At 45.1% G+C, this 12,510-nt stretch overlaps 1 protein-coding gene across 1 annotated transcript in view; it reads right to left on the bottom strand.

Moving 5' to 3' along the window:
- Positions 1-11,983, bottom strand: part of SLC1A2 (solute carrier family 1 (glial high affinity glutamate transporter), member 2) — a 127,757-nt gene extending 115,774 nt beyond the window's left edge. Inside the window, exon 1 of the mRNA XM_004682910.2 lies at positions 11,890-11,983. Within this exon, the coding sequence (XP_004682967.1) occupies positions 11,890-11,906 (17 nt within the window). The 5' untranslated portion in view covers positions 11,907-11,983. The remainder of the gene's footprint in view (positions 1-11,889) is intronic.
- Between the last annotated feature and the right edge of the window lie 527 nt (positions 11,984-12,510).

Here is a 12,510-nt window from a genome sequence, read left to right as displayed (position 1 = left end):
TGACACTGTGGAGCAACCAATCAGGAAGACTACAGAAAACACTGACCCAGTGCCTAAAGCTTCCCTGCAAAGCAATCAGCAAATTACCCCTGGATTTATTTTGTCCTTCAGCAGCTTCCGTCACAAAAGGTCTACTCAAGCCTTCACCATCACTACTCAAACCTCTCCTTAGCATGTAAACAAGCTCACATCACACCCAACTTAAATTCAAACAAATAAGTCAAAATGTGATCTTGTTCCTCCCCTATATTTACTCTCCCTCGCCTCATCCTCCCCTTTATTGTCAGTCTTGTAAAAAATGCATTACATTAATTTCTCTCCACCCATCCCCAACCTTACCAACATGCAACAGTCATCATCACTGTGATGGCCTTAAAGTGGATTCATCCAACGACTTTTTTTTTTTTTTTAGGCTACACCTTTTTTGTTTTTTCAAATATTTATTTATTTATGCATACAGAACTGGGGTACAGGCCAGAGGTGCAGGGGTGGTGAGAGGACTCACCAGAGACAGAGTGGGGAGCAGAACAGGCAGACTGACGAAGTACACTGCTGAGGGGAGCAGCGGGCAGGTCAGGAGAGGTCTGCCGCGCCATGCGGGTCACCTCTGGGGCTGGGATCGAGCTCGCATTGAAGCGGCTGCGGTCAGCTTGCAGTGCTGCGTCCTAACCCGCTGTGCCACCAGCAAGGCCCCAATGGCTGTTTTTAAACATTGCTTGGCCTCTCTAATGCATGGGGCACTTCTGGCCATGCCAAGACACCTGCTATTTCCTGACTCCCCTGTTTTACTTTTCAGCATCTCCGGCACTCTGCATCCCCTTCCTCTGTTCGTCTATAAATAGAGTTCCCCAGGCTTCTTCCTTCAGCCCAATTTCCTTTCCTATCTTCATGATCTGTCTGGATACGCTCATTTGTCCTGTAATCCTAAGTGCCACTCCTCAAAGCCACAGACACTCATGTTTCCATGCTCAGTAAGTATCTCCACCTGATGTCCTCCACCCAAAAATACTTACCCAGTGCGCTGAACCAAATTCATTACCTTCTCCTTCCAACTTGCCATCACTCTCCTGAATACTTTTCCTGTACTCACCCCCACCTCCATTTGCTTAAGCCAGAAACACAAGTGATGAATTTATGCCTCCCTCCTTTTCACCCATTACATTTCCTTGGTCATTGAGTCCTGGCATCTGGTGTGCCTATTTCAGGTCATTATCACCCACCTGCGTGACCACGATCACCTTCTGACCACGCTCAGGCTGCTGTCTCCCCCACAGCCTCCCAATTCATACTCTACTCAGTATCACTAATGTAACAAACATGGAGATAACTGAGAGGTCTATCAACTAGGATCTGGTTAAATCAATTACTATATAGCTGTGCAATTGACTGTTACCATCTATCTACAACATATGACTATATATGTATAGGTATGAAAAACTAGTTGGATAATAGTCTGCTTAGAATGATGTAATTTGCATATTAAGAACAGGATGTTTTACATGGGTATACAATAAGTATCTCAAAGAATAAACCAAAAAAATCACAAGTGTTTCTAGACACCAGATCAAGGTGAGAGGCAGTCTTTAACTTCTTTACTTTATGTCATTCTGTAATGTCTGAAGTTTGGAGTTTTTTCTTAGTGCCACATTTTTTAATTATGGGAAAGAGCCATTGATCCAGATGGCAAAAAGTTAAAAATAATTTGACAGTGGATAGTGAATCCTTCACACCTCTCGATTTGACTGATAGTATATTCTACATACAAATCTATTTTCTCAATGTAGATTGAATGTGATCAGTGGTATTTTTACCCAAACACTGGAAATAGGCACAATATCTATATAAGAAAGCAAACAACAGATTTGTAACTCTTAAAAACAGTTAAAGAAAGGAAGGCAAGGCAGTTTTCAATGATGGCTTGCTTTGTTATGATACTTGCATTACTCCACCATTGAGCCAATTCAGTTAAGCCTTGTGCTAACACAACACAGTAGAAATCAATGTTCTGGTCTCAGAAAGCAAAGTCAAGTGACATGAGAAAATAAGAGGACAGACCCAAAGCGCTGTCACCTAAAGGCCTTGGACTATGCATAAAAGTGTTCTTTCATCCGTATATATCTTAATATTTACCAAGGAACTAGAGCAGAGAAAAGGCAGTACACAGCACCTCCCACCGGAGGTTGACACAACGTATGACTTCAATGGAATGATGCCACGGATCTCCCAGACAGGGGCCAGACAGTTCACCCTCTACCTTTTCTCAAGGCAAAGAAACAGCAGTGGTATGAATATAGAAACAACTATGCTAACACAGGACAAATAAATAATACATCTTCTCTGATTCCCAAGGTATTTTCCTATGCTCCCTGTGGCCCCATCCATTAGCTAGCGCTGATTTCCCTTTCTAAGGCAACAATTTCAGATAATCTTAGCATGACTGGAGTGAAGAGGCCTTCTGTCCTCTCCCTGGCTGGCTGTGAGGGTCACAGCTAGAAGTGGAAAAGATGACTACTAGTTCTTCCCATTCTTTCCCATTACAGTCTATCTGCCCCTACTTTTCTCCCACTACATATCCCTTTCAACAGATAGCATTTTATTATCGATGGTAGCTTGGTGGCAGCGTTGGTATTCAAACTGAAAGCAACTGTATTGCCTGTTTTCCTTTCTTGCAAACATTTGAATTTGAAGCCTGAAATGGGCCATGCTGTGGCCCTCAGGACCAGGGGTTGGAGAAGTGGCCACTCACCGGCTCTGCTCCTCTCCAGAAATTGACCTGTGCTACCCAAGGCCACACTCACTACCCAGCACAGCCCAGATCCAGCGACTATGTCAGACCTCTTTCCTCGATTCTGGACTATTTTATGGGACACTCCCTCCCCCCCCCCCCCCCCCCCCCCCCCCCCCGCCTCGACCCCAGCACCGGAGCTTTCTGTGGCATGGGTTGCCTCCATCTACCTGTGCTTTCTTCTTTCTTCTATAGGGATTGATGGTAAGAGTGCCCCTCAATGATCTTCATCAGCACAAGTCTCTATCTCAGTGTTTTCCCTGGCCAGCTACCAAAAAAAAAAAAAGCCTCCAACCCAATGTCTTGAGAAGAATCCAAAGTTGAATATTCTCAGATGACTAGATAAACTTCTACAAATGATCAGAACTTCCATCAAAACACTGCAAGTAATCAGGATCAAAACACTGCAAGTAATCAGGATCAAAAAAATCAATGATTCCCTTCAGTGCTATGTTCTATGATGATGCGGCTAATGTCTACTGATGGCTGACTTTGAATCCCAGAACAACACTAGGGTAGCAGATTCAGTCTACAATCCCATCAGTCTCTATTCTATTCTCAGAAATTAGTCCAATATTTCTGTGAGACACTTCTTCTAGACCATATGCTGCACCTAAATAGAAAACACAATCACTGAATTCATCTTCCAGGGACCACCAGCCCCTCTGCTGTCTGGGATGAGTGTTGTCAGCTGATCTCCATCCATTTCTCCCACTTATCTAATTATGCTTTGTTCATGTTGATCTCCCTCCACTTTCCTAACAAAGCTGGCCATCAGATCACAACTGTCCTTTTAAGCAAATACTGAGATAAAAACAAAAATACAATTTAGTCTGCAGCAGTTGGCTTTGCCTGAGTTGGCTAGAAAAGAAGGTGTTCCTTTTCATCTGTTCTCTTTGACCTTATCTTCCTTCCTGCAAGGCTACTGCTCCTCTATTTGAAACTCTTGGTTGAATGTCTACAAACTGGGGTCTGACCATTGTTCTCGGCTGCCTACACTCAGTCCCATCTTTTTTATGGTGGCGTTTTCTTTGGAATGTCACATCTCCACTCAAAGATCCGTTAACTTCTTTCTGCAATCCTTCTGTCCTTTTTGTGCTTTGCTTCTTAAATTCTTTATCATCTTTTGCCACACACTTAGCTCTCTTATTTCCTTTGACCAAAATGATTGGAGACTTCCACCGAAGCCAAGACAAACAGAGAGTCTTGTAAAATTTTAAGGAAATGCGAATTAATAGCCAAGTATGGATGATATGAAACACAGTAGGTTTACATGAAAGAAACCAAGGCACCCAATAATAGCATGAAATCAAAATTTTCAAAGCTTCAGTTTCTCCATTAGTAAAAGGAACCATGTCCCACAGGAGCTTCCCCAGCATCTCACAAAGTCACATATGTGTACAAGCACAAACAAGCAGCAAGAGCAAATGAATGGTCCTATTTATATCTGCTCATATTGACATCTATGAGCTCTGCTGACAGTCACATCACAAATACCAAAGGATATATTTGGAGCAACACTGATTTTTAATCAAAAGAGAATGGTGAGATCTGCCTGGTGGTGTAGTGGTTAATTGTCAGTGCTGTCAGTCTAGCTCCGCTGCTCTGTGATCTTAGTTCGATCCCCAGCCAGGGAGCTGACCCTCGTATGGCGCAGCAGACCTCTCATGTCTCGTTCGCTGCTCTCCTCAGCAGTAGGTTTCAGTCAATCTGCCTGTTCTATTCTCTGCTCTGTCTCTGGGGATCCTCTCACCCCCACACCTCTGAACTGTACCCCAGTTCTTCTATGCATAAATCAATAAATATTTTTAAAGAGAGAGAGTGTGTGTGTGTAATGCTGTGGGAATTAGAATTCCCAAAGGGCTCTGAGGCTTCTAATAGGAGTCAAGCCACCAGGCTGGATAAAGGGCCAACATATACTGCCACCTTCTGGGTAACCTGCAAACAGCGCCACTTAAGAGCATCACAGGAAGAGCCTCAGAAGGAAAAGTTTCTGGGCTTAAAAGCCATCTCTAGGTCATCACTGTTTATATATGTTGGGGAGGGGGCAGGGTAAGCCATCAACCCTATTACCGGAGGGGCAGGACGTGTAGTTATTTCAGGAAAGTAGGTAAGATAAATTACAGCCCTAAAACAACTGTACCCAAAGGTCACAAAAGAAAGTATAAAACCCAGGGCCTGCAAAGTGCTGAGCTGTGCTTGCTGCTAAGTGAAGGCCTAGGGCTCATAATCCCAAGTATCAGGCTGCCTGACTGACAGTGCCCTGGCTTATTCAAAATGCTGCATCTAGAGAGGACAATGCTGGTTGCATCCTACCCACCAACATTTCCAAAAGGTTTCTTCATTAAGAACAACCCAAAACACAGAGTAACAAGAAAATAATGGCTAAGGAGTTAAAAGGAAAAAGTCACTTGTATCACCCATAAAATGGGAATTTGAAGAATTCTTCTAGTCCACTGCCACCAGGCAGAGCACGCTCTGAGAAAAAACCATCCAAGTTCTCATTCTCTGGTGGTTGCCTCAAAGACGGAAGTGGTCAAGTCAAACAAGTAGCACGAATGAATCATTTCAGAACAAATTGTGCCCTGACCAGAAAAGCACACACTGCCTCAGAGGGCAGCCACCCTTCAGCACCTGTAGACTCTGGCCTGCAGGCCTAGAAAGTGTGAACTAGTGGTTAGGGGCAAACCAGGTTACCCAGGTTTAGGGCTTACCCTTGCTCTGCAACATTTGTGAAATCTTAGTAAACTACTTCAACTTTCTGGGCCTCAGTTTCCATGACTGTCAAATGGCCATAGTGGACCCTAGATAGCACACTGCTTTGTTGTGGGGATGAAGTAAATTCCTACATGTAAAGTCCTTAAAACAACACAGGGTAATCACTCAATAAAAGGTACCAAGACAAGAAGCTGATGATCAGATTTCTCAATTTTTGAAAGAACCTAGAATCAAGGTTTTTGTTTGTTTGTTTGTTTATTTTAGGTGAAATATTTTTACATATAAACAAATAATTCATGAATTTTCAAAATTTTGTCTGAGCCAAAACACAAAAGGTAAGTGAGTCCCCTGGTACCTCAGATCTGGTGCTGTGGAGAAAGCAAAACTCTGGAGGCTGACAGGCCTTGACCTCACTTCTAACTTAGCCACCAGCTCTGGGATCCCAAGTCCAGTGGGTGGGAGCCCGGGATGGCTGGAGCATATAAGGGATACTCTTGAGCCTGATTATGCAGAGCGGGTGACAGATGGCCATCCTGACCAAGTGTAAGAGAAGTAAGTACTCTGGGCAATGAAATGAAGTCTCTTAATACACAGAGGGGTGGGGGCCGGGGGAGGGAGGCAGAGGACGTCTCCTGCCTGAGCCCCAGGGACTTCCTTCCAGATCTTTCACATACAATGTCACCTCTCCCACAGGCAATGGGCTGACAGATCAAGTCCAACCATCAAAATGCAGTGGATTCCCTCACGGTCATGGTCAAGTGACAGCATTGGCTCCTTGAGCCAACACTGCAAAGGGAGTCACTGAGACTGTCAAAACTGTGTTAGACAGAAGAGCATCCGTGAGTCTCAGGAAACTCCAACACCGGGCATGAGCGCAGCCTGAGACTGACCTAGTCACTAAAAAGTGAAAATAGCATTATCTCCTCTGGAGATGTGAGACTAAGTCACCTACCCTCATCTGAGAATGACTGTCCCAGAAGGAACTCCTCCCCAGCACATACAGAGATGAGTTTTCACCACTAATAAGCCCTTTAGTCTAACAAACCTAGTGACATGGAATCCATCGCAAAGAGGTCGCAGGCATGGGGAGATCATGAGTTTGAAAGATGGGAAGACCTCATGGAAAGAGGGGCCCAGAGAGGACTCTGGTCCTTTAAGAATGCTGGGATAAAGCTGCCTAACTGGCGCCTCCACCTGTTTCTGAAGGGACAGCATACACAGACAGGTGCCAGACGCTGAGTCCCTTAAGCTGAATTGCACGTGCTTTAATAAGACTTGCTTGGTACCTGCAGGATTAGAATCTCCATTATTTCTCTCTCAGAGAATTCAAGAACCCAGAATCCGGTAACAAAATCACCAAACTGTCATATAGCAGAGAGTAGTGACGATTGCTCATCTAAGTGAGAAAGGAAATAAATCCATGAATGGAAGATAAGCTTAAATAAGTAGCTACACCACTGAAAATAGCATTTTATAAAACACGCTAAGAAAACAAATTTTTCTTTTGAAGAGTTTAAGCATCTAGCCTTTTTTTCCACTCTCCTTTTATACTGCTGGCCCATTGTCTTTTCTGCCTCCATTTGAAGCCAACCAGACAGATTTATAACGAGATGCTAGTCCTATTCTACTGACAAATATGCGGCCCATCTGCCTCCAATCAATGATGGAGCACGTAGAGATGGAGCAATGAGATATTTTTAAACACTCCTTTAATTAATTCATTCCAAGGACTTGGCACTTGGTGCTTTGGGTGAGGGGCGGGCAGCAGGAGGAGAGAGCAGGCTCACGATCTTGATAAATAAAGAGATTTGTCTTAATCTGAATTCTAAAGCCCTTTCTATGAGCCAGCCTGCTTGCCCCCAACAAGCTGTTAAGAGCATAGAAGAGATGACTGCCAGCCAGGCAGTGAATGGCATTTGTTATATTTTTTTAGGCTTTGAAGACAAGTTCCTAAAATGCAAAAAAAAAAACCTACAATTTTATCTTGAGAATGATTCGTTTACCCACTAGGTGAGTTTTAAATGATCAAGGTTTTATTGGATTTAAATAATTACAGTAGGAGATTGAAATGAAGACCACATTCAGTTTTTCCTGTGGGGGGTGAGGGGTGTTGCTTGGGGAGGGAGTTCAGTATAGAAAACAATTCAGTTTGCCTTTAAAAGAGAGAGAACCAGACATCTGGGCATTCTGTGATTCAGTCTGGAGGAGGATGGAAGGGGAGCATTTCTCTGGAATCAACCTGTGCTGAGCTTCATAAGGTGGACAAACTTTGCAATCCAGGATCTGTAGGATTTATGACACACTGACCCAGAAGTCTCAAACTTTGCTTTTAAATATTGCTTGTTTCTGCAGCCAAGCCCTGTCTCTTAAGGATTTTTCCTTGTCTGACAATTCCCTTAAATCTGGAGTCAAAGGACACTGTACTTAATCATGTTGCCTAAAAGAGGAAAAGTGGCCATTGAAACTGATGGGCAGGACCGTCTGGGTTTCTCTCTCTCTCTCTCTTTTTTTTTTACATGCTGGCTTTTCCATTTCACAGGCTTTATTTGGGTTTAGAAATTGTTTCTTAAGAATTAAGCTTCCACTCACTCACAAGAGGCACTCTTAGTAAGCATGAAATTGCTTTCTCGTTGTTCCAGACATTTTACCCAAGCAGGTTGATTTTTATGTTCTTAAAAATGAGAAAATGAGAAGCTCAGAGAAGCCCAAACCTCTCTAGAGTCCAAACCCCATGCCCTCCACTCACTGCTCAATAAATCCACTGCATGGGCTCTTCTTCCAACTGACCTCAACCTCATTCCCAAGGGGTGGAGGGGGGTGATCGTTATGTTTTGTTTTGTTTGCTTGAAATAATAAATCCAGAGGTCTCCCTTGCCAGGGCATTTTTGCTGCCAGTGGTTTTCTGTTTCACTTGCTTTCTATGTCAAACTGAAACACAAGCCCTTGTGGTTGGCTTTTGCCCTGACCCCTTGACTCCTGGGAGTTGATCAGAAGACAGATTGCCTTGGGTCCCCGACATTCATGGTGACCTAGTCTCTTGTGCCCCCACAAACATATTTCTAAAATGCCCATCTCCACAGCATAACCCAGTCAATAATACATACTGGCCTGTCCGCCACCAACTACTTTATAAGCTCTTTCAAACTTGGGTCAGGGACCTAAAACTATAATTCTAGCCATGTCAGGGGACTTAGAAAAAAGAATGTTCAACTATCAAATTTGACCTTGTTTTGCAAGAAAATACCTCTTAGGGCCTGGGAACCACCAGAGAGTCTGCTGTTGACTTTTATTAGACTTGGATTTTAATAACCCCGATTCTAAATCATCAGAAATCTCAAATTAGCAGACATTGTTCGCTTTGCAACAGCAAAGACCAACTGCACAAACTGAAATATGAATATTCCAAAAGATAATTTACAGAGAGTGCAGACCAAAGGTTTGAAAGAAAGTCAATAGTTTCCTCTCCAGACATGCCCAGTCCACTCCTCAATGATAACTGACATTTCCTGATGATAACCCGAAAGTTCTGCCACATGCTAAAATATTCCTGGACCATAACAGTGCATTCTGTATCACTTTATTCTTAAGGTTCATTTGCATTTTGGAGTGTGTTCTTCACAGTTAATGGAACTATCAAATGTGATGATGTACGCAAATGAGCTCTGAAAGTGGAATGCAAAACAAACATAAGATGTCACTATTGCTTCTGATCAGTCTTTAAAAATTGATAATCCACATATGTTGTTGTCTGTAACTACATCACCAAACAAGTTATAACCAGAACGTTCCATTTACCATATTACCCATCCCCCAAACATTCTGGATCAACAGAGTTGAACGGAAAATGCATACATTGAAAGCATATAATTACATTGCTATTTTGGCATTTTTTCCCCTCAGCTATGTATAGTTCAAATACACAGTCTCCACATTGTTAGAAAGCAAAGCTAATAAAGGAGATCAGCCTGAGGATTCCTGGTGTCTTTATCTCAGCCACCTTAACCCAAGATTTCAAAAGGGGCCAGAGAATCTCCCCAAACCATAAAACAACTTACTAATCAAAGTCCTGACTAGAGTCAGTTTTCTAAAAGTCAGCTCCCTGACCATTTGTGACTTTGTGTCTGCCCCCAGAGAGCCCAGAAATATACCCCAAACTACTTAGTCAATACTTCTGGAAGGAAAGAGTGGAAAAGTAGACCAGAGCAGGTAACCTGTTCATTATTATTGCTTTAAAATGATAATGGGCCACAGATCTTTCTATAGTTGTTTCCCATTTTTTTTTTCAGTTCATTCATCTAAATGCAAATTCCCTTGGCCAATCTTTTCTTAACATGAATTGTACAAATACAGCATGAATTGAATGCCAGTGGTTTAAACAACTGAAAAATCACTTCTGCTCTATATTTAATGTCAAATCATTTGACAGCTCTTATCTAGGACAAAGTTAGATAAACGCACTTAATTTGGGGATTTTTGCTGGTGTCTTAACCTCTCTGATCACCATCTCTCCATCAACACAAAGAGTGACTTGAATGAAGGATTTGAAAGGCCACTGTCAAATCTCTTTCCAGCCTTGTCTTTAAAGGAGGCATAAAGTCTAGAAGGACCCTGAAGGCAGCCAGAAATGCTTGTATATCTCTTCTAATATGAACGGCTAATTAATTAAGCCAGGAAACACTGAGGTTGAATCGGGTGGACTCAATATTTAATTCTAGAGATCTGTTTTAAGACAATGTTCCACCTTCCCCATATATAAGTGCCAAGCTGAAGCATCTTTTGGAGAAATAGTAATTGGGGACATTCCCTGGAAGTGCGAGGGGTTAAAGCCAGCACCATGAAGCTATCAGGAGCCACTGCAGCACAAGTTCCATCCCTGGCCATTGAGTGACCCACATGGTGCAGCAGATCTCACCTGTCTCGCCTACTGCTCCCCTCAGCAGTGTATTTCAGTGGATCCACCTATTCTGTTCCTCACTCTGTCTCTGGTGAAGGCTCTCACCCACTCCCCCACCTCTGGTCTCTACCCTGGTTCTTGTATTTATAAATAAATAAATCTTAAAAAGAGAAAAAGAAATAATAATTGGAAAGTTCCACACTGCTTAACTGTTACGATGAAAAGAGAAGAACTCTCATGCTCCCCCAGTGTCATGGTCATTGCCAGGGACCTGTTTGAAGGAGTCCAAGGGACAGAAAAGGGGTAAGTAAGTCCCTGCTCCTGGACACAATGTTGGAGGTTGGGGGACACAATTTTAGCCATTTTCTCTTTGTTGGAGGTTGGAATCTAGACTTCTGACTTTGGAACCAACTCTTCACTTCTACTTAGAGATGCATCTCCTCCAAGCAAGATTGTGGACTTGGTAAAATTTATTGGAGAGAAAGTGCAGAAAGTGCCAGCATCAAAGATTCGTGCTCTGTGCTGAGAGGATTTGTTTTCCCCACAGGGAGATCCAGGGACAACTTGCAAGTGGCTCTTGCAAATTTGTGAATGAACCAAATTTGTGAGCACCTTCCTAGTCTAGCTCTATCAAGCAGGAAACATTTTCTGTGCGATACTGGTCCACCTAGACCCTTCATTCTAGAGGCCACATTCTGGACCCTTCCTTCGAGGTGTGAGTATTCAGGGGATTCTTTTGTCTCTAGCAGCTCCACCTCCCTCTCGCTCACGACAGCTGTCCTTATTTACCACCTAGAGCTTGTCCATCCACTGAAACCTCGAGAGGCCAGGGACCACCACTTGAAAGCCTTGAGAAGAATGGGGACGCTAGGCTTCTCCTCCTGGAATCTGGGGACTCCTGTCTCAGCCCAAATCCGCGTGCTTTCCCGCCTCTTCCCGGGAAGCACCCAAATCTCTTCCTTTCTTCCTTAGGGCTTATCGGGAAGATTCTCCCCACCCCGGAGCACCGGGCTGTTGAATTCGGCGGGGCATGTACTCGGAGACTTTGCATATTGGACGTTCAAGGCCGCGCGCACTTCCCCTCGCCCCGCCCCGGCCCAGGTCCCGGCTTCTCCATTCATTCCAGACTGGTCCCCCACCTTCCAGCCCGCGCAGCGCTCAGGACCTGTCACGCACACCGTCCCCAACCCCTTATTGTTTTTAAATCGCAAAAGTAACCACAAGAGGATTTTTGGTCACACTTTTCCACACCTCCTTTGTACCCTTTTAATGAAAGTGAAATAATCGCGTCTCTTGCATCTTCAAAGGGTTAAAAGCAGCTAGCTTCTTCAGGGAAAAATCAATTTCCTCCCCACCATCCCACCCGCCAGTCAAGCCATTGCTCTGCCGCCGACTCCGAGGCCTGGAGCCCACTCTCTATCCCCATTCCGGATAGGGGACCACCACCCCGCACCAACCCCTACCCCATGGGTGCAGAGAAAAACCCCCTCACCCTTCGGTCGATGCCATGGTCTGGGGAACGCCCCCTCCTCTTCGGCTCTATTCGGCAGCAGCGGGCAAGTGAGTGAGCAGGCGCGGGGGTAAGCGCTAGAGTGTGGTCCGCGCGGTATTTAAGGGGGAGATTCTCCCCGCCCTTCCACCCCCCTCCTGGGTAAGCCCTTTAGTGCCTCAACCCGAGCTGGAGGCTTCCGCCGAGGCTAATCCGCGTCTCTGCTCTCCACCGCGCGCGTCCGGTGCTCCCCGCCGCTGTCGTCGGTGGTGCTTGGCAGAGCGCTTGGGGGGACTTGGAAGGTGGTTTCCCCGAGAGCGCCGCCCCCGGGGCTGCTAGTGGGCGCGCAGGGGCCGGGCGCCGCCGCCGCCACCTGTGTTTGCTGCTGCGGGTCTCAGGCGCGGCGAGTGGCGGAGCGCAGTGCGAGGGTGGTGGCCGGGGGCGATCGTGAATGTGTGTGCGGTGAGTGTGCAGGGAAGTGTGTGCGTGCGTGCAAGCGTGTGTTGCTGTGCGCGTCCTGGGGGAGGCGGTGGAGGCTGCAGGGCCCTGGCTCGGAGCCGGCCAGGGAGGTATTGCAAGGTTTAGCCCCGCCGGAGCTGGGGATTTGCAGGCGATCCCTCTCTA

This window comes from Condylura cristata, unplaced genomic scaffold (genome assembly GCF_000260355.1).
Source record: "Condylura cristata isolate star-nosed mole 26May11 unplaced genomic scaffold, ConCri1.0 scaffold00015, whole genome shotgun sequence".
Classification (NCBI taxonomy): domain Eukaryota; kingdom Metazoa; phylum Chordata; class Mammalia; order Eulipotyphla; family Talpidae; genus Condylura; species Condylura cristata.
This window is presented reverse-complemented; position numbering and strand designations above follow the sequence as displayed.